Source organism: Peromyscus maniculatus, chromosome 3 (genome assembly GCF_049852395.1).
Source record: "Peromyscus maniculatus bairdii isolate BWxNUB_F1_BW_parent chromosome 3, HU_Pman_BW_mat_3.1, whole genome shotgun sequence".
Lineage (NCBI taxonomy): Eukaryota > Metazoa > Chordata > Mammalia > Rodentia > Cricetidae > Peromyscus > Peromyscus maniculatus.
In genome coordinates, this window is record NC_134854.1 from 140,898,349 (window position 1) to 140,924,762 (window position 26,414).

At 48.5% G+C, this 26,414-nt stretch overlaps 1 protein-coding gene across 45 annotated transcripts in view; it reads right to left on the reverse strand.

The window, feature by feature from the left end:
• Positions 1–2,014: 2,014 nt before the first annotated feature.
• Cacna1c (calcium voltage-gated channel subunit alpha1 C) overlaps positions 2,015–26,414 on the reverse strand; it is a 658,960-nt gene continuing 634,560 nt past the window's right edge. For all 45 annotated transcript variants that reach the window (XM_076567723.1, XM_076567725.1, XM_076567727.1 and 42 more), the window contains 9 exons: positions 23,265–23,366; positions 21,568–21,695; positions 20,933–21,067; positions 19,105–19,457; positions 16,409–16,534; positions 13,428–13,531; positions 12,634–12,737; positions 10,397–10,735; positions 2,015–8,754 (listed from right to left, as the gene is read on the reverse strand). In XM_076567723.1, the coding sequence (XP_076423838.1) occupies positions 8,452–8,754; positions 10,397–10,735; positions 12,634–12,737; positions 13,428–13,531; positions 16,409–16,534; positions 19,105–19,457; positions 20,933–21,067; positions 21,568–21,695; positions 23,265–23,366 (1,694 nt within the window). In that variant the 3' untranslated portion in view covers positions 2,015–8,451. The remainder of the gene's footprint in view (positions 8,755–10,396; positions 10,736–12,633; positions 12,738–13,427; positions 13,532–16,408; positions 16,535–19,104; positions 19,458–20,932; positions 21,068–21,567; positions 21,696–23,264; positions 23,367–26,414) is intronic.

Here is a 26,414-nt window from a genome sequence, read left to right on the forward strand (position 1 = left end):
ACATTATTGTAGTTTTGATGGCAACTTCACTGAATCTACAGATTGCTTTTGGTAATATAGCCATTTTTACGGTATAAAGTCTGCCAATTGGGGAGCACATGTGGTTTCTTTTCAATATGTGGTATCTTCTTCAGTTTCTCTTTTTAGTGTCTTCAGGTTTTCATTTTAAATGGATCTACCTGTCAGCCTCAAGGATTACTCCTTGGTACTTTATTTTGCAGGGGGCTATTGTGAATGGAATGGTGTGTGTGTGTGTGTGTGTGTGTGTGTGTGTGTGTGTCTCACTGACCCTGGAACTGAGTTAGGCTAGCTGACCAGCAAGCTCCTGGAGCCCTCTTGTCTCTCCCAGTTCCTACACTAGGATCACAAACTTATCGTCCTATTTGTATACCATTTCCTTGACTTCCTCTACGTTTTTCTTTAGTTTGGAGATCATCAAGAAAGTTGGAGCCCTGGAAGGAGGGAACTGGTTTCTGAAAGTTGTCCTCTGACCTCCACATGTGTGCCATGGCACTGTATACCCTGCTTCCCCAGACAAACAAATGTCATTATAAAAGAGAGTAACCTTTGTTCAGTAGTTTTTCCAGATCTTACTCAGAGATGGTCTGTTGATTTTTTTCTTTTTAATGAGTAATAATTGCCTATTTCTTTGTGTGTTTTGTGATTTCTTGTTGCAAAATGAACAGTTGAATCTAAAAATGTGGTAACTCTGGAAATCAGCTGTCCCCTCTTATGGTTGCTCTTTCTTTGTGGGGCTTGGTTTGCTTGGTGGCTTTCTTTCCTCCTGTGGTTTGCTTTTGTTTTTGTTTTTAGGCAAGGTCTCTCTGTACCATAGGCTGGGCTGGAACTCATGATATAGGCCAGGCTAGCCTCAAACTGATAGTTAACCTACTGCTTTAGTCTTCCTGAGTGCTGGGATTATGAGCCTCTAAGGAAGAAGGGTAAACTCCATATCCAGGATGTTTTGATGAGTATAATGTACGAGCTTTCTTGCATATTTTCTGAGCCAAGCTTTCCCTGGATAATGCTCAATCACTTTCTAATGTTCTTCATCTAAATATTTGCTTTTGGATGTATTAGCTTTAATGTCTAGTTTCCAAAAGGAGAAAAGAGGGAAAGAGGGATATAAGAGGGTACTGGCCCTTTAAATCCAGGAAGTCACTTCAGATGGATGGGGAAACAACTTTCAGTGATGGGGGTACAATAATGACTTCCTGCTTCTGTGTTTGCACCTCTGTGATTAGAAGCAGCAATCTCCGCTGAGTACAGATCTTTGATGTTCAGGACGATTTGCTTTTCCATCTGCTGTGGTCCCCATACGCTCCATGCCAGCTGCTCTGGATGAAGGTTCAGATGCTGCGCCAGGCTGGGTAGGGCATGTGGCTGCCGCTGGGCTAAAAGCTGAACTTGCCAAAGTTAAGTTGGCTGTTCTGGCATTCCTCTTCCAGGATTCCAAGGTATCAACAGACTCCAAGCTCCAGCGGAGTTACAAGAAGCCAGAGTCCAGCAGAGCAGTCTTTCTCTAGGCAGGAGACAGGTTCTCGAGCTGCTTCCCCTGCCTCCTGGAATCCCTGCAACAATTCCGTTTTGCCTGGGGATTATTCTGGAAGCTTTGTGTGAGCCAGTTTACATCATCATGGTACCCACAGAACCTTGCATTTGATGGTTGCAACGCACTGCACATCCTGCTTTCTCTCCTCTTCCCTAGTATACCCCCCCTCCCCACTTCATCTGAACTCAATTATTTAGGGGACGGTACTTCGATTTTCTGAGCTAACCATTTCATTTCTCTTCTTCTGCCTTTGGCCATTGGTTGACCCTTTCATAGACAGAAGAACATCTATGTGAGATCCACTGTGGTCACCAAGTTAGGGATATGCTGGAGTCACACCCCCTCTGCTCCCCCAATTTGAAGGATCCAATGCAAGTGGGGGTTAAATCTATTTCTGTGAACTGTAGGAACAGGAGAAAAGGAGAGGTGTGGAACAGGGGAGATATTGATTAAACCAAGATCGACATTGTTAAGAAATTTATTTGCAATTCTTTTTTGCGTTTTTGTTTGTTTTTTAAATAACATCATTCCTTAGATAAAAATGCAATCTTACAGGAATATACAGTAGCGTCTCACACAGAGATGGACCCTGAAGCTCTCCTTGAAGGTTTTCCCTTCTAGATTCCCTGGCCTTACTCGAGGGGGAGAAGGCGCAGCAGGCAGGGCCGTTGACAGCAGTATTATTTGATGATTACAAACTGTACAACAATATTTACAACAGTCAGACTGTGGTGTCGTGGAGCCTGGAGGGGCAGGTGTCGGATGTGCAGGTGTATATGAGTGACACAGAAGCCTGATCATCTTTCCATGCCTCTCTGGGAACAGGCATGGCACATGACACAGGCTTTCTCGGGGACATAAAAGTGGACTGAGTAGACACATGGAGAGTTGGGGGTAGGAGCGGCTTCATGTGGACCCTTTACATGGAGGGAAGTTTTCCTTAGCAACACTGGCAGATTAAAGTAGAATTGCAGTATTATGAGAGAGGCAGACATTGCAGCATTCACTTCTGGGGATCTGCCACCCTATTTCTCAATGACTTCTACTCCCACAGGTTGTTCTTAACTGCTCTCATCGCAGATGTGTGTAAACCCAGCTGTTTCCCTGCCATCCAGGCTTTGTTCAGGGAAGTGAGCAAACAGCACGTGTCCGAGCAGGGCAGACAGATGGGTGGGAGGTGCATTTCAAGTCTAGGGGATGGGATGCAGATGTGGATGTGTGCTGTGTGGCGAACAGAAAGGTGCCCATGGCTTATGGGTCACTGTGATGCCTTCTAAGGGGCCCTCTGCAGGGACTGCTTGCTTTCACATCACCTGTCCTCAGTTCCCAAGGGTTCTCCCCTGCTTTTAACTTTGGTGTAGTTCTCCACGCTGGGAAGTCTTAGGAGGCAGAGACTGTTTCAAAATAAAAGCTAAAGTGTTTGCCCAGCATGCACAAGGAAGGCCCCTGGCTCAACCCCCAGTACCTTCATATTGCTCCCCCAAAAAGGAAAAGAAAAAAGAAATAACCCTCTGATTTCCTATATCCTCTGCCTCCCCAAACTGCCTCTGTAATGACCCTGCTGAGTAGTCCATGAGGGAAGTTTTAGGTGGCAAATTTGCATGAATTGACTCATTTATGCTGCAGTAAGTGGCATGTCACCCGTTTTGTAACCTTTATACATCAAATCACTTAGATTCTGGGAAATTGGGGTGCACAGAATTTCCCATGGGGATGAGGGGCTACACCTCTGAAGCAGTGAACATCTGAGACAGTTCGGCTCTGGTGATGTGACATTTCACATTTTCATTGCATTTTCCTGGCCTTGCCTTCCTTATTGCTAGCAGAGACCTAAGAGAAATGTAACAGGAAAATCTTAATTCAGACTTTACTCTCAGTACTGAGTTGATTTGCAATGCTTGATATATCTAGCTACATTCTTCAACTCCCTTTCAGAGACAGGTTAGCAAGTCTTTCTCACAAACCAGGAAGGCCAGGTCTTTATCATACACTTTATGGATCAAACCTCTTAAGATGGTTGGAGGAAAAGGGCAAGTTTAAGAATGGTAGCAGTTTCTCACTGTAGATGAACAGAACCGTCACCATTTTCACCGTTGGAAATTGTTCTGGTTTCTTCCATGCATTCCTCTTTAAGATGTCCAGTGTTTTCCCCTTATAACAGGACATCATCTACAAATGTGCTGGGCCACGGTCATAGCTGTTCTGGGACACAGCCCCAGACTGAACAGGTTGAACATGCCTACCACAGTCCTCCTTTTCTGTGGAAAAAAATCACTAAGTAGCCATCACCTCAGCACTTGTGCCTTAGGGTGTGTGTGCGTGTGTGTGTGTGTGTGTGTGTGTGTGTGTGTGTGTGTGTGTGATTCAACTGCTTCCCTGCAAGGTGAAGACACTGTAAGAATCTGCAAATGGTTCCTTCCACCTCTCTATTCCCTTCACTGGGCTTGCAGAGGAGGAGGGGGAGGAGGAGGAAGATGAGGAAGAGTGAAATGCTAAAGGAGGGGAGGTGCCTGTTACTGACATCGTAGGTAGGTGCTTTTCCCCCTCACACCCTCCCAGGATGTCTCTCCCCACAGAAGCTGCTCTAGAACATGGACTTTGGTGAGTGAGACCCAACCTCCCCCAACGACTTTCCCATTGGCAAATTCTTTGACCAGATGCAGTGAAGGGACCTCACAGGGTCAGGTAAGAACCATGTTGCTCTAGCTAGGTTGATTTAGCTGGAAAAACACCTAGGGTAGGTATTTATGTTTCCCAACTTCCAAAGCAGATTACGGAGTCACCAGCCTTTGCCAAGGCTGGACAAGACAGAAGCTGCTTTCCACACAATGAGATGACACAGATGGAGTCAGGATGTGCCCTTTCCTTGCCTCCACATCCCTCTAGTTCTCTCTGTGCTGACACTTGCTTTAGAGCCAGGGCTTTGTTGAGGAACAGAATCAGCCAGGACACTTACAGCAGGTTTTGGCTTTCCTGGGCTTTGAGTAGCTCTTCTGAAAGCCAGACAATCCTTCCTCAGGTCCTTGTTCAATTGTTTCTAGCTCCTAAATGAGGACATTTCAGTTACTCAAAATCCCAGGATGGAGGGGCCATCCATCCCCTTGGCGACATTTGAAATGTGCTACTAGAAGGCTAAAAACCCTGAGTATCAGATTTGACTCCATGCTTGGTCTGGATCCTTGCTCTCTTGGCCTGCCTTTAGGAGCAGTGGAGTGTGTCTCCTGGCCTCCGTACAACAGCCACTTTCCTTCTCCTGACTTCCAGAGTGTTTGCAGAAATGTGCTGGTTTTGGCAAAGGAAGGGTTGCCTACTGTGTTCAGTTAGGGTGTCTGGAGCTCCAGATGGCTGAGAGGTATGAGACAGGAACACAGACCTTCTTTTCATAGTACCCAGAATTTGGAACCAGGGTACCAGAGGAAGGTAAATGACAGCGTTGGGCCTTGGATTCCTAGTCAGGTTAAGAAAGATGGGAGCCACAACTAACAGGGAAGACATTTACAAATCAAACAAGGTCTATGAAAGTCTCTCTCTTTTAACCTGAAGATATGAAGAGCCTTCTAGGACCAGGCAGAAAGGAACTAATTGGACTTTGTATAATATGGTCTCATACATGAAAAGATCAGAAATCAAAGAGACAGACCTAGTCATAGGACAGATGAAAACACATGGCCTACACTCCTTCATGACCCTTTGGTCCCCAGCTGCGGGCTAATTTCCCTGCCATTCAGGGACTATCAAGATTGCAGAAGGTCTAGTAGTTATGTTAAAAACAGTCCTTGGGAAAATTCCATGTTGGGTGGAGAGTAGACAGTCTGGTGTAGATGTTTACTGGCTTTCCTACTCACTGATCCCCTCTGTCCTGGAGACAGGCAACGTGTGTCAGTCTTACTCAGGTGGTCATGAAGCCAAGCATGAAAAGGACATTGGCCACTGAACCTCTGTCCTTCCTAGCAACAAAGGGCAAGAGGCCCATTGTCCCTGATGATGCCATTCTTGCAGGGTGGAGCGTATGAGTGAAAGGCTGCTCTGGTCTTCTTGGCCGTAAGGGAGAAGGTAGCCTGTAGGTATGACTGGTGAAGGGGGGGGGGTTGGGGAACCACACTGGGTAGAGTCCTGGCAGGAGCTGCAGGAGCTTGGCCTGTAGCTTATGTCATTGCTCAGTAGAATCTGGCAATGCAGATCAAAGCTTCCCAAGGAAAACAAGGCAGCACAGGGAAACTGAGTATGCATGTCTGTGGGTGGGATCAATGAAAACACACATTTCCCTGTGGGTCAGATGTATGCAAGAACCAGACAGCCAGTCAGAAGGGCTCCCCTCTCTATAGTCACCATAGTCACATCAACACAGTAGCAGAACTTTGCAGAAACAAGACAAAGGAAGCCAACTAATCCTCACATCTAGAAGCCCTTATGGGTACTGCAAAGGATGCTGGGTTATCGGCACATGGAAGTCTAAGGAGGAGCGCTGTTTTTAGACTCTGGTTAACCTGTGGACACTGGGCACCTCTCTCTTGCATTTTCATGAAAGATCCTTGTTGGAATTTCTAGCAGATTCTCAAATAATCTCTAAAATAGGCTGGAAGGACACTGGGACCAGACGATACTCTGTACATAGGTAAGTTCTGGGTGAATGGTTGAGTCTTATTTTCCCCACAGCCCTTCTTTTCAACCATTCTTGTTACGATACAATCAAAGGACCTGGTACTAACTGCAAGAGTTGCTGAAGGCAGACACAGACCAGCCTAAATGAAAATTGAATCCTGATGCCCCGCCCTCGTCAAGATCCCCTGCTTCCCTGCCTTCCTGCTTTGGAAGAGGGAGAGGCTGAGTGGTTTCTAGAAGGACCACAGTTCCATCCAATTACCTTTCTCTAGCCACGGCTATGGCAATCTGTGTTTGGGCAAGTCATGTGTCAAAGATGAATCTGGCCTACCACCGCCCCAGGCTGACTGTCACCGCATCCTTTCAGTCCGAGTGCTTGGGAAAGCCAGCCACCTCTCCACCGGAGCATCTTGGACAAGCAGGTATCCACAGAGAATGGCAGAAGGCAGCAAGTGAAGACCTGGATGAAACGTGTCCTGATCTTGCAAAGCAAGATGTGGCATGGACTGTCTTACCACCCGGTTTTGGAAAGATCAAGGGAAATGGAAACAAAATACAAGATATGCAAAATGGTACCTCCTAGACCTGCCGGCAGAGAGCAGAGGACTGACACCGGGGGATACCTTTGTTCACTTTGCAAATGAAAGAAAACCATCTCCTCCCCAACCATATGTAGAAAAAGCACTTAAGAGTTCGAAGGTAAAGCTTGTCACACTCCAAATACAAAATGATTTACTTTACATGCAGCAAAATATACAAGAAGTGAATTTTAAAACAAACTTAAGTCATTATATTTGCTTGGCACAATTGCAATTCAGTTTTAAAAAAATATTTGAAAAATACTGAAACTGACCTGAATTCAAGTATAACAGTTTCTTCAACAGAAACATTATCAATGCAATAAAACGTTACACAGAATATATCGAAGCAAAATGTCTTCTTGAGTTTTTTCCCTTAAATTTTGTGTTTTTTTAAAATAGAATTTTAATGCTGACACAACTCACAATCGTATTTTAAAATGGATATTATTGCATTGCTTTTGCATATCTCGTGGGACAGGAAATGCCGTTACCGATTCTCGTTTCAGAAGCAGAAGCGGAGACAGTGATTTGTTTTTGCTTTCGAATCGCCCCAGATTCAGAACTCCCTGCAGTCAAACCGGAACCGGGATCTACGGACTTTTGTGTGGGGGTGGGGGTGGGGTGGAGGGGGTGCGCACGCACCACCATGTGGGTGCACACACGCACAGACGACCCACTATGGACACACGTGTGACACACAGATGCTCATACATCCTCTCTCTTGAACCTATCCATACGCCCAGCTAAGAAAGGAGCCCAGCTCAACCGCCCAGGCGCGCAACACCTTATCTAACAGCCTGTTACCTGCAGATTGTGACGCTCAACCGAACCAGAAAGAGAACTGGGAAAGGTGCTGTTACTTAAGGAAATTGTAATAAGTTACTGGGCATACACAGAGCAGGTAAACCTTCCTGTGGTGATATTGAGCCCTCGCTTCACGGGTGGAAAATGAGGGGTGGGGGAGAAAACCGCACCATTTAAAGAATATAATAAAACCAAATCCGATTTAAATAACCCAAATGTGGAAACATTGACTGAGGCTGCGCAACTGTAGACGCTCTTCTTCCTCCCTTCCCCGTGGGAAAGCACAACAAATAAAAAATGATAAAGAAACTAAAACCCAGAAAACCGAAACATGCTAACAAGATCCATCACACCATGAAACCAAGATTACTAGGCAGCAGCCTGCGCCCCCTGGCCTGGCTAGCTGAGGGCAGGTGGTGTGGTCTGCACTGGCTCCCACCACCTGCACCTCGGCTCCTGCAGAAGAAGAGTCCCGGAAGGGACCAGACCCACACTGCTGGGAACCTTGCAGCCCTTTCCGGGGGGGGGGGGGGCTTCCCGGGGCGCTGGCCTACTCCCGCCATAGATTCCTGGGTCCCTACACCATAGAGACGGCCAGGCTCAGACAGAACATGTGCAAATGACTGTTTACACAAGCAAGGGGAAAACACCCTTTTGCTTAGGGGTGGGGTGGGGTCCTTTGGGCGGTGCTGCCCTGGGAAGGCGCTGGAGCCCTGCACCACAGCCTTGGCCTTCTCCCCTGAAAAGCCGACTCCGCAGACCGCCCAGCTCTGAGGCTTGTCCCGACAGCAGTGAATGAAGACGCTGTTCCGGTTACCTCCAGGTCACGAGAACAGTGAGGCACTTCTGAAACGAACCCATTAGGAACATTGAAACGAATAAAAAACACCCGCGTCTCGCCAGCCCTGTGGACTACAGGTTGCTGACGTAGGCCCTGCTGTCCGGGAGCGCCTCCTCGCTCCGGCCTCGCCCCAGGGCATATGCGCAGCTCTCGTCCTCTGGGACCACAGCCCTGTCCTGCCCTGGGTCCCTGCAGTTCACAAAAGGTAAGAGGGTGCCGTTGGGGCTCTGCTGGGCGCCCCCACTGAGGATGTTGTCTGCGGCATTCTCCATCTCCTCTATTGTCATGTCACAGGCGTCAGCCAGCTCCTGGGTGGTGACCTCAATGAACTTGGGATCTTGAGCAAACTGTCCCAGTCCTTCTGAAATTAAGACCTGAAAAGGAGGGGCACAAAGAAGACAGAGGGGCGAGGTCACCGGAGTTCCAAGCTCCCCAAGGATGAAGTCGCAGGCTGCTGCGAAGCAGAGCATCTGTGTGTACATAACATGTGCATGTGGGTATGTGTATTAGGATGCATGTTCGTGTGTCGGTATTTGTGTGCTAGGAGGGACATTCACAGGAAAGCAGGGATGGAGTATGGGCCACAGGAAGTGGGCATGCGCAGATCAGTGGCGAGTGCTTTAGGTTGGAGGATTCAAACACCATCATATCACCAAACGAGGAGAAACTTGCAGAGAGGCTGTGGCCTCTGCTCTGCCTTTTCAGGGGCGGATCTTTTCTTTTCTCCTCTCTGGCCCCCAAGACATCTTTTATATTGCTCTTTCCAAGAAGCCTTAGTTTTCATTTGGTGTTTAAGCACTGTCCCCCCCCACCCCTGGCCAGCTGTTTGCAGCTCCAGGGTTCCTTGTACAGGACACATGCTCTGCTTTTGTTTGAGAGAGCTGCAGGTGACCATCACGGGTCCACCCTTCCTCCTAGCTGCTTTAGTGACTAGTGAGAAGGAAGTTTACTAAGTCTCTGAGCCAAGGGGTAGAAGGATATGGCAGAGTGAGGGCGGTCTCTTTTTCTCCTACGCATCCGTTCCTCCTCTTCTGCCTGAGAATCACTCTCTCCTTACCTTGCCCGACTTTTCCACTGATACCCTGCCAGTTCCGGCCACATAATGCTTACTTTTTAATCTGTTTGTCCTCGCCACCACAGTGGGAGCTCATGAGAGCTGAAATCCATTTTCCCAGATGTCTCACTATACCTATAGTCTCCGCACCTAGTAAGATTCTCAGAGATTTTTGAGATGAGGCTCGAGTGAAGAATTAGTGTTTCAGAGTTGGAAAGGACCAGAGTTACTTAATTGAACTCTACTCTCAGGTCCGTCTGACCACAGGACAGATGCAGCCTCTGCTTGGCATGTCCAGTGATTGAGGCTGACTCCTTTACCATTCTCCTCTTATTGGGGAGAGCTGTGTTGGCAAGGTCTTCCCTCTACCAGTTCTCCTAGGAGATGGTTTCTGAGGACCTTGCCACAGTCTTTGGGGTTTGCTTCAGTTTGTCAAAGGCCCCTAAAATGTGGTGCTAGGATTGGAATAGACAGGGGCAGAGGACTAGGGAATCTAAAATCTCTCTAAAGGAGGAACAGAAGCCAAGGAGAAAAAGTGCCCTCTTAAACTTGGACACTCGTGTGTTAGAGTCACTGGAAGATTGGAAATGCCCGTTTCCCTTGGCAAGCTTCCAAAGCTCCGGGGCGTTGTTCTCCTGAGCAGTCAGAATTGAGCACAGTGAACCCTGGCCCTCTTTGTAGGAACAAGCCCCAGCACGTGTGAACTCTGGGATGCAGCAGAACTTTTCTTGGGGTTCACCGGCCCGCACTTTACTAAGGCTTTCTCCCTGTTCTTCATCACCAGTGGCTATTGTCTTGGCCAGTCACAGCTGTAATTTTCTGCAGGCCAGGCCCTCCTTCAGCATCTCTAGTTTAAACCCTTGACACCCAGTCTCCTTGGGAAGGAGCCAGGCTTCCTTCTCTGTACAAAAGTCTCCTGTTTTCTGGGGCCTCTCCCTCCCCAGGAGTTTGGATTCACATACCGCTTCCACCAGGCTGCTGGCGCTGCCATGGAACTGTCTCCCTGGAGCTCCAGCCTGGCTGGGCACCGTGAGGGAGACAGGCCGGGCTCTCCGGGCCATGCTGCCGCCGCCGCCACTACAGGCAGTGGTCTCCTCCGACCAGGAGCTGCAGTGGATGGACGGGAAGCTGCTGTTGAGTTTCTCGCTGGACTCAGCCCCCTCCAGCCGTAGGGTGGGGATGGGCTGTAGGGGCCTGCCCCGGTTGCCTGGGGTGACAGGGGGTGTGGGGCATGGCTTGGGGAACGTGGTCGGAGAATGGCTTCTCTGCAGGAGAGGGCTCAAACCTGCCACTGCCAATGCCTGTGGACATAAGAAAAGGAGTTACCAGGAGGGTTCAGCCCTCTGCCTTCTGAGTAACTTTGAAACTAATATTTTCCAGTGAGTTCTGCCTAGAATTCTCAAAGCCCAAATCCTGTCTACCTCACTGAGACCTGGTGTAAGATTCAATAATATCCAGAAATATTTTAATGAGCATTTCCTTCTAACATGACGGCATTTCTCTCTAGTTTCAGCACCTTACAATTGAGCACACTCTGGATCATCCATGGTTGGGACTGGCTCTGCTGTTCATATTATCTGGATGCAGTCACTCTGACTTTCCCATTAGAACAGAGAGGACAATGATGACGTGTCCTCCACAGAGCCAGAATTCCCCAGTGCCCTCTCTGTGCACCGACCTATAGGCCAGTGTGACATTACGTGAAATAAGGCTTTTGAGGTATTGTGTCTATCACAAAGACCCAGACAAACCAGTGGTCGTTATTTTAACTTTTACACTGAAATAGACCCACTGATAACGCCCTGTCGATCTCAAGCAGAGGGTTTTGGCTTCTGTATCACAATGAACGATTTCCACGTCTGCTTTCTCTATCCCCAAATGCTTCAGAGAATACTTAGGGTGACCCTGCGTTCCCACAGTCGCTGTGACATGTTTGTTGACACTGTGGTGGGAGCGTTCATCTCCGGGAGACAGAGAGCAGGTTGGAGGCAGCATAATGCTACAAAGAGAAACCTCGTTTCCCATCTCTGGGCATGAGGACAATGGACAAAACCATTTGGAGAGACCCTTTTAGACAGAGCACACAGTGTCCCTACATCCTGCTTTTCATCCCTCTCCCCAGCTCACGAGAGCCCCCCAGCTATTGGGTACCTGGAAATCTAAGGGAAGCATGAAGCTATTTCATTATGTTGGAAAGTTCATGACAATAATCTCTATTTAGACTGTGCTTTGGCCTTTAAGCTGAAGTTATATCAGTTTTTAAAGTGCATTTGTACGCATGTGCCCACATACATAAACATATACACACATGAACTAACACACGGATATACATGTATACACATATGTAAGTACAGACACACAGACACAGACACACAAACACACAGACACACACACAGACACACACACACACACACACACACACACACACACTGAAAGCAAGGCCCCAAAGGGAGTTAGTAATTACAAAGGTAAACTGGGGAGCTCAGGTTTTGATCCCCACTTGCTGCAGGTAATGTATGGGCTGTAGCCTGAAGTTTCTACTTGTTCTAGGTTACCAAGAATGAGTGTGCTGCTGGTGTTATCGCTTTCTCAGCTGCGCTAAGATAGGATAGATTTTATCTAATTAGTCTCCCAGGCCTTTTCTCCTTGGAGAACATTCCCTCTTTTTTTTTTTTTTTTTGCCTCTTCAGCCTAGTCTTAAACTCTCCATCCTCTTCCTTAGTCCCTCGAGTGCTGTGATTACAATCATGGCCACCATGCCCAGCATTCCCTGCTCTTCACCATGCTGTTGGCAGGTGCTGCCTTCATTTCTGCACTGCAGTGGACAGACAGACAGCTGCAAAGTTCAGCTTCCAGGTCCCATCAAGCCCTAGGCCTGACCGGATCTGCTTCAGAGCGTGCAGCATACGGCAGTGAGTGAGTGGGGAGGGAGATCTGCGCACTGTAAGGAGAAAGCTCGAGAGCCCTGAATAGGGCTTCCAGTTAGAAGCAGGAAAGGAATCCTCACCAGGGTGTCACAGGGACCTGCCCTGCAGTGCCACAGACTGTGGTGTCTGTAGAGAAGTGGACAGCTCTCCCTCCCGGGGTGGGTGTGGGGTGGGTGGGTGTTAATGCACAGAGGTCTCAGAAGGGGAGACAGAAGGGCTCTGCCACCATCCTCGGGAGGTGTGGCTTGTGGCCTGTCCACAGGTGTCAATACCTGGTGATGAACCAGATGCCAGGGCACGGCTGTCTTCTGAGAGATGTCTCCCCCTTGATCCTTCTGTCTCTTCAGACATTCCAGGTGGAAGGAGGCCCTTCGACCTGTGGAAGCAGCAGAAGAACCAGAATAAGGGTACAAGGTGATGGCACCGGCCTGTGACAGTTCTGCCACAGCTGAGATCCATAGCGTCTACCCAGGGCCATGTAGTAAAGGCTTAGGCCCCAGTGTGGTACAGTCGAAAGGCTGGCTGAGTGTTTAAAAGGTGGAGCCTTGTGGGAAGTTTTCCACCTTTGGTGATGTGTCTTAAAGAGATCATGGGACACTGGGCTCCTTCCCTCCTTTATATTCCTGGCCAGGAGGCAAAGGGCACATTTCCGCCATGATGCACTACCTTGCCTCAGGCCCCAAAGTAATGAGCCGAGCTTCCAAAGCTGTGGAGCTCAAATTCGCCTTTCTTGTTTTGAAGCTGGTCATCTCACATGTTTTATTACAGCGAACGGTGACTGAAAGAGGCTTGTTCTCGGGTGAGGTACGAGGGTCAGTGCTACCGGTCCCCAGCTCGTTTTATGCCTCAGCTTATCTCCGAGGCATCTGAGTAGCCAATGTCTAAGTCCCGTCCCAACAAACTGTGTCTTTGGAGAGCCATCTTGTCACTGTGCGTGCCTACCAGCCCCTCTCTAGAGGCTGCCTAAGCAAGGCCTGAACAGTTTCTCAGTTGTCGCTCGGCGTCTGACCATTGCCCTCTTAGAGGTGATTACCGTCTATATCTGCAGAACAAGCTGCGAGTTTACCTAGCGAGGCAGAGCGAAGGAAACCCCTCTTTGGAGACTGCTGGATCTCCCTCTTCTCCTCTGGAGATGTCAACTGTCGGTTTTCATCATCCTGGTAGGAGAGTCTGGAACAGAGAACCGTTGGCACATTAGGCACCACCCATCAGGACAGATGCTATCCTCAGAAAGCAGTTTCCACTTTACTCAGTGAAGGCGATGCTCATCTGCGCCCCTGTACTATAGGTGTGGGGAGCAGGTAGCAGGGTGTGCTAAGAAACCTGTGCCTGCTCTCAGGCATCATAGTTGTTTCATAGGCCTGCCTGTTGGGGGTCCCAGATCTTGATACATATCCAGTGCAGGAGGCTTGTAGTTGATTTTTTTTTTTTCTTTTTCTGCTGAGCTGAGGATTGGAATTCAAATGAGCCTTGCATTTCTGATTTCAGCCAGTGGAGGCTCTCTTGGGTATAGAGAAAGTTGGAAGGATTCTAGGCCCATAACTTTCTTAGCAGTACCTTAGATGCCTGCCTGTCCTTACATAACAGGTCTATGCTGTTCACTAGGGCCGTTCTCAATGCTACCCCAAGATCCTCTACCCCTCTAATTCTTCCCTGTCTGACTGTCCTTCACTGTCAAAAGCACACAAGCCACTGCCTGTAGTGATCCTGCAGTCATCCAGTCAGCAGACAGCAGGGCAGTAGCAGCACTTAGGGCAGAGGTTCCCAACCTTCCTAACGCTGAGACCCTTTAATACAGCTCCTCATGTTGTGATGACCCCCAACCATAACATTATTTTCACTGCCATTTCAAAACTGTAATTCTGCTACTTTTACAAAACCTAATATAAATATCTGTGTCTTCCAATGGTCTTAGGCGAATCCCAAAGGGGTTGTGACCCACGGGTTGAGAACAACTGCCTAAGGACCTCTAGTTGATGACTTCCAGACTTTTTGATGGTGGCTCACAATGAAAATTTTTTATACCTATCCCCAGTATCATAGACATACCTAGCCATATGAGACACTCCACTCTTTGTATGCTCCATTCTCTCATCATTTCTATACTGCCTTAGTCGGTACTATCTTTTCCAGTGACTGCTGGCTATTACCCATAAAGTTAACTTCATGACCCTCCATTGATCAGTCTTCAGACTGAAGCACAGCTGTATTCCAGCCCTCAGTGGTGTAGCTCAGATCACGGACTGCTACCACCAATACCCTTTCATTAAGTACTTTTCTGTTTTCTTGCAGCACTGAGGATGGGACACAGGGCCATGAGCACGCCATAAAAGCCACCTACCACTGAGCTACGCTGGAAGGCTGACCGTGCAGCCTCTTTCCTCGGACTCCACCCCTGCAACCAAGAAGGTATGAACGTGCAGGGGAGTTTGCAACATGAGACTCTCAGACTCTTAGGCTGCCAAGCCTGCTTCCATCCCCCACTAGCCAAGCCCTCCCCGGGACATTTTCCTTTGACTCAGTTCTCTCCACTCTTGCAGACCTGACTTCTGCTCGGCCAGGTACACAACTCACAATTCACAGCTGTGCTGCTGCTGGACTCGGTCTGCACGTCTGTCCCCTTGGCACTGGTACCATTCTGTGGGCAGCTGGTTAGAGAGGTCCACATTTTCTCCCTGGTCTGTGATCTCTTAGCTTCCTAACTAGTTAGGAAAATCTCCTGGATGCAAATCCGGCTTCTTTGGAGTTAGGCAAGTATTCAATAAGAATCTCTCCATCTGGGCCTTTGTTAACTTTAAGGGCCCGAGAAGCTGGTGCCTACCAAAGTACTTTCAGGGAAGTGAAGGGTGTCTGCAGTAGTCATATATGTTTTTACCAGGAGCCTAGGGAGGCACATACTTAAGCACACACCTCATAAACAATATTTATTTTCGCAGTAACTTTCTGCTGTCTTCTGCTGTTCTTCTGTTTTATTTATTAGTATCAAGTATTATTAACTTAACTGCATATTTATGAAGCATGGTGTGGACCATTTGGCATATGTAGATAACATGTAGTGACTAAGTCTGGGTAGTTAATGTCCATTTCCTTAAACAGTAAAGTTTGCTGACTGATATGTAATGGAGGTTTTTAAGTCTGCCCTGAAGAGGCACAATCGGCATGCCTAAGGATGCTAATTCAGTTCCCTTAGGAATATTTAGCTTCCATCTAGATCGACTGGGTATCTGTAATGTCCAGCTGGTGAGAAGAACCAGTATTCTTTTCTTTTCTTTTTTTTTTTTTTTATCAGTATTTATCAGGTGCACTGTGATAGTTCAACAGGTATGGACAGTATGTAATGAACAACTCCATCTTTTTATATTACTTTGTGTTTGGCACCTTTGAGGTCCTTCTTTCTAGTTATTCATAAAATATATGTTGACCCAACTTTTAAAAGCACTGTTCTTAGCTGGGCAGTGGTGGTGTATGCCCTTAATCCTAGCACTTGGGAGGCAGAGGCAGGTAGATCTCTGTGAGTTTGAGGCCAGCAGTCTGGTCTACAAAGCAAGTTCCAGGACAGCCAGGGCTACATAGAGAAAGCCTGTCTCAAAAAAAAAAAAAAAAAAAAAAAAAAAAAAAAAAAAAAAAAAAAAAAAAGAAAAAGAAAAAAAAAAGAGAAAAGAAAAGAATACTGGTTCTTCTCACCAGCTGGACATTACAGATACCCAGTCGATCTAGATGGAAGCTAAATATTCCTAAGGGAACTGAATTAGCATCCCTAGGCATGCCGATTGTGCCTCTTCAGGGAAGACTTAAAAACCTCCATAACAAGTTTATTTAAACATCATATATGTATGCTGACTCACACTAAGCACCTATTATTGATCACATCACTTAAGAATCGATATTTAAAGATTTCCTGGAAGTGTTTGGTAGTGAGGCAACCCAAGCTGCAGAGGGAATCCTGGGCAGGTGTTACTGATACGCCATTGTCTGGCCCAGAGGAGGGGTCTCAGTACCACTGCCGAGTCCCCACCCTTTCCTACACTTAGGGTGGCCCAGGCTTACATCTCTGTGGAGAGCAGGCTGGGCTCACTGCAGTACTCGGCGTCTTCGCCCATCCTCACACTGCAGGTCTCATCTGGAAACATCTCTTGACTCACCGAGGCCCCCCGGCTCTCTCGGGAGTGGCACCTGCAGCATCCAGAGTGGAGAAAGGCATTAGGTTCCCCCAGCCCTCCTGCCTCTTCCTCAGCAAGGAAGACGACACTGGGCACACGCAGAGACACAGTCCCATGGCTCCTGATGAAGTCAGACATGCCACAGGCTGTGTCAGGGCTCTGCGTGGGAGATTCAAGGAGGTCTGAATCTGCCCCCAACTCACTTACTCTGGCCCAAGACCTTTAGCTCACCCCATGCCTCAGGTTTCTCCTCTGTAACACTAGAGTAACACATTCCTTGCCTGATGCAGAGGCTTAGTCAGTAAAGTGATTTCCACACAAGCACGATTACCTGAGTGCAGTTCCTAGCACCCACACAACTGGCTGAACGGGTGAGCTCCAAGTTCAATGAGATCCTGTCTCAGCGGAGAGTAATTGAGGAAGACGTCTGACCTCAAGCTCTGGACTGTCAACACATGCACGCATGAGCACATGTACCCCACACAAAGACAAATGGGGAAGACTTGGTTTTGAAGCAGAGTCCTGGACTGTGCAATCAATACAGGGCACCACAGGCTAGCTGTGGAGCTGACAAGTCCCTGGAATCATATTCTATATGCCTTTGTTCTGACCCTGAGTGAAGGCATGGGGAAGAAACTTCTTCACATTGGCTTGTTCTCAGCAGGCAGAATAAGCCTGAGTCTGCGCTGAGCCTGGCTACTTCCTGAGTTAAAGAACCTGCCACACCTGGATGTGCCTTTGAGTAGAATGCTGTCCCTTCTGGGACAGGGCCTCCTGCCCATTCAGTCATTTCTTCTCCAGCTCTGGTCAAGTGCTCTTCCCCTTCCTGTGTGTGGCTCAGGACTTCCCTGCAGTTCGGTTCTCATGGACCCAGCATGCCAAAGCCCTAGGGCTACAGGGACCTATTACTGTTGTTTACTACATGGACATGCTGTCAAAATGCCTTCTAAGTATTCATGTTTGTACCCACAGATCAGTGCTCCAATCAGCCTTGGTCAGAGATGCTTCTTTTAGCTGTGAGCAGCAGAGACTCATACGTGGTCCAAGCACTGAGGATAATTTATTATTGAGAGCTCAGTCCTAAACAAGTCATCTGCATCACTCCTTCCGAGGCTCAAGGAACATCTGGGGAGAGCTGGATGATTCCACTGTTTGCTGCCTTCTCACAAGACTGGGCCTATCAACACGCCACCATGGAGGGGGCAGGGCTCAGGAGGCTCCACCCCTCCATGAGGAGCTATTGGCTGAGGGGAGGAGAATGGGGGCTCATCTTCAGTGTGTAACCTTCTACCCATCCATATCCAAGCAGCCCCAACTAAACTCAGTGGGCAACATACAAAAGAAAGGCAAGGAAGTAGGAAGGAGACTAGCAGGAGTAGAAGGAGACAAGAGAGGGCGATGGGGGTGGGGGTGGGGTGAATATGATGAAAATATATTCCATATGTATATGAAGCTGTCAAAGAAAAACAAAACTAAATAAAATGGAAGTTTAAAAAAGGCAGTCGAGGTTTTCACAAGGCACAGCAGGGAAGAGCTAGTGCTCCGGCTGAGTCCTCAGAGGTGGTGGGACAAGTGTGGGGCCACCAGAACAGGCATGGGACAACCGCTTCATCTTAAAACCTCCTAGTAACCTAATAACCTGGAGGCAGCACACTCTCCCTGGGTCCAAGGGCTCAGCCATCACTGCCGTGGGGTGGTTAAAGCAGCTGGACTCCCGGAGTACACAGTAGGCAGGATGGTGCCATGGCAACACCCTTCAGATGCACGGGCCATGGAGACTTGCATATGGCGACCTGCAAATGGGACTGTGTGAAAACCAGCGAGCAGGTGTGCTGCCCCGTGGATCAGGACACTTGGGATTCAGAAGAGATGCCTGCAATTCTTGCTTATATTCTAGGGCAAGAAAAAGGACAGTCGCACTAAGAACCCGTGGGCTGGAAGGGTAGCCAGTTAAGAGTGATGAACAAGAGACAGAGGGAGTCCTCTCCTCAGGAGCCTACAGCCATGAAGCAGATGAAGAGGGGACCTGCCGAAGCCCAGGGCACGCTTCCTTAAGGCCTTGAGCAGTTACAGCACCATACCTGTGTCTCCTAGTGGTGTGTCCTACAGCACAGGCAAGAGAGGAAAGGGTGGGCCGGGGTGGGAGACATGGTCAAGACCCCAGGACCTATTCTGCACTACTGCTACAGAGGTGTGGACACACTGGCCAGTCTCAACGAGGTGAAAAGCCAGGCTTAGGGATCTGGGAAAGGGCAGGGGCTGGTTGTATTGTACAGGCCCAAGTCACACATCTTGGAGGGTCACAGGTCAACACCCTGAGGAGGGATAAGAGGGAAAAGGACTGTCATAGGTAAGGCACCTCGGGAGACACCTGGGAAACAGAGCAATGTCCCCATTGTCATTGTCACGTGCGAGCAGGAGCAGATGTGGGTGGCAGGCTGGCTCCAGCCTCTAGTTCGGGGCAGCAGCCTCCACTGGAGACTGGAGGCTGCGCAGAAGGCTGCGGGGTCTAAGTCTGTCTTTCCTGGTGTCCACTGGCTAGGGTGTGCGAACCCTGGTGCTCAGGCCTACCCTCCCGCTTACCTCTCAGAGCTGAGCTTCCATGCTGCCTCCTGTACCCGGACAGCGGGGGACAAGGGGGGCCCGTGGCCCTCCACAGTGCTGACCGTGCTGGGGTAGCCAGTGGGGTGGGGGAAGCGGCCCAGGGCAGTGTTGTTGGCATTGTTGATGTTGGCATTGGAGCCCGTGGAGGAGTAGCTGCTGGGAGTGAAAGTGGAGTCCACCAGCTTCTCGTGGGACGGCGACTCCGTGTCACCTTGGTTGTTGCCCGTCTTGTTGATGTGCAGGGGGCGCTGGGTGGTGAAGGTCTGAGGGAAGTTGCTCCTGCTGTCACTTGGGTAGTAGCTGACATGGTTGCCAAACAGGCCTCCAGCCCTCTGCAGACAAGACAGAGGGGTAGGTGGAGAAGGCTTCTCTCCCCTCCTCCTTCTCTACACCCCTCCCGCTCCTTGCATGGCAGTGGTTGAGAAGCACAGGCCATGGGAAGTCATCTTGCCCTCCAGAGAGGCGCGCACTCTGGGCACATGGGAGAGGGAGGGACTTAGATGCTCATGGCTCCACAGTTCCCCTACATGTGGCACCAGGACAGGAATCCCTCATGGGCCTGGGCAGGCAGGAGGTTGCTGGTCTAGAAGCCTCCCTGGACGCTTGTTCACAAAAGAGCACTAAAGACTGAGGCTGGCTGTCAAGGACAGTCCAAGATGGCGGTCCTTCACAGAAACCAGCTGCTTGGCTTGGTGGAGCTTGTTGTGAGTGTGATAGGGGGAAGAAGGAATGGAAGGTGTGAACCAGATTGTTTTAGTGGACATACAAGCGGCTCGTGGAGCGACAAGCTGTATGGGTCCAATTGAAACTAAGAGTGAAGAGTCTACTATATCGATTATATCACGGCTTCCTTTCCTGTAGGGGCTCTTTGAGATTCAAAGTCAGGAACAAGTATTTTTCTCCACTATGCCTTCTTTGTCCCGGAGCGAGGGATGGGCGAGTAGTGGTTAGGGGCAGGGGGAATAGTGGTTTGCAAGGTTTGTCTAGTTTGATATCTGAAGGTCCTTGGGTTCTGGTGACAGGCCTTGGCTTCTAGATCTTGTAAGGGTGGTGTTACCATGGTTCTGTGTCTCTGAGGCCATTCACTGATGGTATCTCAATGATGGCAGTAAGGATGGGGATGCAAGGCTGGTCATGGCAGGGTGGGCTGGGCTTGGCTCTCTGTGTGCATTACAGCCTGGGAGCCAGACCTGGGGACCGGGATTGGCAAGAAGCAGACGCGAGGGCGCCAGATGGGAGACTGCAGGTGTACGGCACAGCAGTGTGTGGTTTTTCCCACTGCCTGATATTACTCCAGGAAAAGAGGAGGAGGAGGCCTAGAGGGTATCACTGTGACTTGGACATCACATGTTCCACCTTAGTAAGGCAACCATTGCTTGTCTAGCCACCACATAAGAACCCACACCTAATGTGGCCACTCAACCTGATTTTTTTCTCCCACAAAAGCCAGACGTTTGTATTTTTACTTAGATATGCCAGATATTCAAATACTGGTGAATAAAGAAGGTGTTCAGATTAGATGTGGCCCAGGAGTTCCTACTCCACACCTTCTGATGAGAAACTTCTTTAGGAAAATTTCTTTACAGAAACAGGCTCCCCCTGTTCTCTGAGAGCTGGCTGTATTTTGAGCCGCTGTGTCCTAGGAGGATGGCATGGCACAGAGTTGGCTTGGAAAGGAGGTAGGGAATCAGGAGACAGCTGATCAGGAGGAATGTGGCACCCCTCAGAGAGATCAGGTAAACACCAATTTAGCACAGCGGCATCGTTCCAAACTGAACTCTGTGAAGACACTAGTCATGGCACTTACCCTGAAGATGTCGTCTTCAGAGGCAGCAGATACAGCCTCCTTCATGGCCTTGTCTAACTCTTCCTCAGCGGTAAGATCCCCAGAGATGGCTCGTCGGATCTCAGGCCCAATGTCATGCAATGTGCGTAAGCCAGCCTGGAACCCAGAGGGATGCGTGAAGACTTTCTACTGATGTTTAGTCAGCCAGGACCCAGTTGCTCCTCCCCAGACCCCTGCCTCTCTGCTTCTCTGCCAGGCAGCTGGGCATCTACACCAGGAGATGGGCTTCTCTGGAAAATCCCCCACCCCAACCACGCTAGGAGACATGAAGGCATATTACAGGACCGCCAAGAATCTGCTGTCTCGGGAGCAGATGTGGTAAGAGGACTGGGGACTGGGGAGCTGGCAGGATGGCTGAGGGAAGTGTGTGGGCAAGAATGCAAGAGGGGCAGAGCACTGTCCTCACAGCCACCTTCAGGAAAATTCGGCGTGCTTATGAGCTTTCTTGGGATGGGGCCTGGCCTCTAGGCAGGTAGTGAGACCCTCTAGGCAGGTAGTGAGACCCTCTAGGCAGGTAGTGAGACTTGGACCCTGGCTAGTGTCAGGGGGAGGTGACCAGCATCTTTGTGTGTAGGTACCTCCCTCCAGCCCCTCACCTGCAGGGACAGTGCGTTCCTCTGCGAAGGCTTGCCCACCAGCCCCTGCTCTTTCCGCTTCTTGAATTTTCGGAAGTACTCTTGGATCAGGAAGGTGGCATAGAACTTGCCTACTGTGACCTCGTCATCTAAGGCACACAGAGGAGGACAGGATGAGTGATTCCACCAGAACTCCTTGGTTTTTTTCAGCACCTAAAATTTCTTTAACATATTAGCACTAATTTTTTAGTACAAAAGAAAACATGTAAAAAGGTACATCGTTAAAAAGTCACCATAGTCCTGTCTGCTTATCAGGAATATCAGAAATGTGACAGCTCATCACATCACTAGTTTCTTGAGTTCTTTTCCAAAAATAAGCAAGCATGTCCTTATCCTCTTTTTTTTTTCTCCAAAATTTATTCTTTGCCCTTATTTTACATCCTAACCTCAGTTTCCTCTCCCTCCATCCCTCCCGGTCCTTATCCCTCACCTCCCTGGAGGGAAACTGGGAATGACCTTGGAGTCCTAAGTTCCCTCAGACCTGAGTCAGACACCTGAGCTACACTGCACTCACTTGGAAGCCTACAGAGCTTCTAAGAACATCATTGCTTCGGACAGCAAATGAAATGAAGCAGCGGAACATTAGGTGGCACACGGTGACTCCCAGAACACCTTGCTTTCCCCAGTGGAAGTGGGTCTCAAACAGGAAGTCTCACCTCTTTTTTTTTTTTTTTTTTTTTTTTTTAAGATTTATTTATTATGCATACCATGTTCTGCCTGCATGTACACCTGCAGGCCAGAAGAGGGCACCAGATCTCATTACAAATGGTTGTGAGCCACCATGTGGTTGCTGGGAATTGAACTCAGGACCTCTGGAAGAGCAGCCAGTGCTCTTAACCACTGAGCCATCTCTCCAGCCCGAAGTCTCACCTCTTAAGGACGTTTCCAGAATGTGTGGGCTCAACTAACATGTTAATATAATATACCTGACAAATGAAAAGTGTTCACAGCCTTTAATGCTATCTTGTTTACTTTCAACAATGTTTCATTCTAAGTGTTTCATGTGAAGGTTTCATCAGTTATAGCTTTCTGTACAGGTGTATTGAGCATTTTTATATGGAATACATTTGCTTATAACAACCCTCATTGTAGAGCATTCTACTAGTGCTGTGGAAATGACAAGTGCGGACAGGTTATCTACGATTTCGATTTGGGATTGTGATAGGAATGGTATGAAGTATTTGCTATGAAAGGGGGCTTGTCGTTTGGCAGGCGTGAGAAAGGCTACTCTAGGGGGAAAATGAGCTTTTAAAAAGATGTGATAAATTTCAGGCAACTTTCCTTCAGAGCTCTGGAGCAAATCTAGAGCAGTCAGCCCGGTGGCTTATGGGTAAATCTATACCCATATATTGTAGTGTTCCCACGAAAGTTCTGGCAAACCCCTAAGCAAGGAAGGGCTTGCCTGTCCCCACGTGTGAATGTGGGATTACAGCAAGTTTCCAGATGGATAGTTCGCATCCAAGCTTGTGCAGGACATGACAACCAAGTAGGTCCTCGGAGCCCACAGAGGGTCCAGAGAAAGAAGGACCCAGAAGCACGCTGGACTCAAGCATGGTGGTCTCAAGGGCTGTGTCTGCACTGTCAATGATAGCACAGCTGGAGGACAGGAAGGTGGAGAAATCCAGGAGCCCTGGTCTGGGAATGCAGGGAACACTCACCACCTGCGGGGGGCACCACCTGGTCCAACAGCTTCATGCTGGTCCTCTTCCAGATTTTCTTGATGATGGCCCGCAGCTCTTCATTGGCTTGTTCTAGGTTCCCTGATAGAAGGAAGTGCAGACTGAAAACATCCCTGATGTGCTGGGAAGCCCCGCAAGTCACCCTGAGGCATCACATAGTTTCTAGTTCATTCCACTTCCCCCTTCCCTCTCTCTTTACTTTCTTTCCTTCTGACTGTCCTCTCTTGCCCTGTCCAATGCCATTCTCCTTCCTTTCTGACTCCATTGCAAGCTAGCCAAAAGTCCCCCTGAACAAAAGCCACGTTCCCTTTTGGTTAGTGCTAAAGAGCCTGATGGCGCCTGCAGACACTCACGTCTCAGCCTCGACACTGTCTGCCCTGCAGGGCAGTATCCAGGCTGATCCTGAGGCTGACATTTCACAATGACCTCTGTGGTTGTTGGAAAGAAAATGGCCCCCAAAGGGAGTGGCACTATTAGGAGGTGTGGCCTTGTTGGAGGAAGCGTGTCACTGTGGGGGTGGGCTTTGAAGTCTTTTTTCTCAAGCTTCACTCAGTGTGACAGTCAGTGGACTCCCTGTTGCCTGCAAGATGTAGCACTCTCAGCTTCAGCACCACGTCTGTCTGCACACCACCATGCTCCCCTTCATGACCATAACGGACTGAACCTCTGAAATTGTAAGCAAGCCACCTCAATTAAATGTTTTCTTTATGAGAGTTGCCGTGATCATGGTGTCTCTTCACAGTAATGGTAAACCCTAACTAAGACAACCTCCTTGTGCAGCTGCAGGAAATGGAGAGGTTTTGCGGGAAGGACAGTCCACTGCTCCTGCACACATACACAACACAGGGGGCACATATGTGTCCAAAGGATCTCCGATGAGTCCCCCAGGGAAGGAAGTGCAGAAATCTAACAGTGGAGGCAGAAACCCGAAGGCCTCTGCTCTGGTAGTTTAGACTTCATTAGACGCTTGCTGCCTCAGACACTAGTCTCATATTGGTGGAGAAGCAAAGCTAAAAAGCAGTTGCAAGAGGGGTTGTGATAGACAGAGTTCTAGGGTCCTCCCAAGGATACCTGCCCTTCACTACCAGTGTGCACGCACTGTGAAATCCCACGGAGTGAGAATATGATACATGGTACTCCTGTGATTGATCATGTCACACAGCACCTACAACCTGACCAAAGGGAAACAATGCTGGTGACCTAACCACAGGAGCCCATTAAAAGTCCAGAATTCCTATGTATATGTAACTATACTTTGTTCACTGTATATGTACTAAAAAGATTATTTTACAAGAAGTCTAGTACGTTCTCTGGCTGGGAGCAGAAGAGTAAATAGGACACGTGGGCCCTGACAGGCCCAGATGAATGAATACTGTGTACTGAGCAAAGGTAGCAGTCTCTGGGGGCTAAGAGTCATCCCCAGCTGACTGGGGGCTCGCAGGGAAGGAGGGCCCACACACCAACAGGAGTGGGAGAAGAATTTCAGTCACAGTCTGAATGTGCTTGGGGGATCTTCCCCTGGCTTAATTAGTGTACTGAGTTTGACCTTGGGAGTCCCTGAGCAGATTGCCCCCACTTCTCCATGGCTGGACTTCTGATAGAACTGTGAGCTAGTAACTGGGTGCTCTTTGAAGCTGTGAAGTTTATGGGGTTTGCACTGGGAAGAGGATATGGCTGGAAGTAACATTTATCATATGGGAAGTGATGGCGAACAGTGTGAGCGACAGGGTCAGGCTGCCTGAGTTCAAACCCAGCTCTGGATTGGCACATGGGAGCAAGCAGAGTCACTCAGGAGGAGTGAGTGATGGCTCCTGAACATGTTGAGCATCAAATTTAAACTGAAGCTAAAGCCAGTCCTGGGCTTTGTTGGACTCCTGGGCAGTCCAGCATGCTTTCAGTTCCCTTCACTGGAGGTTGTTTATAGCTTCCTTTTTGTTTGTTTTCTGAAACAAGAGCTTATTATGTATCTGTGATTTGCCTCAAACACATAATCTTCCTGCATTGGGCTTTCAAATGCTGGGATTACAGATATGTACCACCATTCTGGACTTAGTGGTTTCTGACACATGCAGTCAAAGAATCCTAACTACAACAAAGTGCAAATGGACTTATCTTTTATATTGGGTTGAAAGGAGTACCCCCAAACTCACATCTACTTGAAAACTCAGAAGGTGAATTTATTTAGTGTGGTAGTTTGAGTGTAACTGGCCCTCATAATCTCATAGGGAGCAGCACTATTAGTAGGTGTGGCCTTGTTGGAGAAAGTGTGTCACTGTGGGGGTGGGCTTTGAGGTCTCCTTTGCTCAAGTTTCACTCAGTGTGACACTCAGTTCACTTCCTGTTGCCTGCAGATCAAGATGTATTACTCTCAGTTCCTTCTCCAGAACCATGTCTGCCTGTAGGCCACCATGTTTCACCATGATGATAGTGGACTAAACTTCTGGAATTGTAAGCTATCACCTCAATTAAATGTTTTCTTTGTAAGAGTTGCTGTAGTCATGGTGTCTCTTCACAGTAATAGAAACCCTAGCTAAGACAGAGGTTGGTACTGGGAGTGGGGGTATTGTTGTGATAAGCCTGACCATGCTTTTGTTTAAGGGAATACAGACATTGGGATTGTGGACTAGAAAAGCAGCTGAATGCTTTAAGTACTACTTAGTGGGTCATCCTAGTAGGAACATGGAAGACAGTTTGATGAACTGTTGGGGCCTGGCTCAAGAAGTTTCAGAGGAGAATAATTTTAGTATGTTGGCTAAAGATTGTTCTTGTGATATTTTGGTGAAGAATGTGGCTGTTTTTGCCCTTGTCAAAAAGTCTGCCTGCAGCTAAACTGAAAAGTTTTGGATTAATTCCCTTGGCAGAAGAAATCTCAAAACAGCTAGTATAGATTCTGTAATGTGGTTATTAGTGTGAACTCTAATGAAGATTTATAATGGAAAGGAACAAGCTGAGAAAGTAAAAATATAAAGTGTACAATTTGAGGATTAAAAGAGCACCAGGAAGTGGAATGGAACTGTCTTAAGTTCAAGGAGACAAACAGATTAAGTAATGGAATAAAGGGAGTGGTGACCTCAGGACAAGATTCCACCCAGCTAAGTTTCCAACTTGTGAAAAGGAATTAAAGAAAAG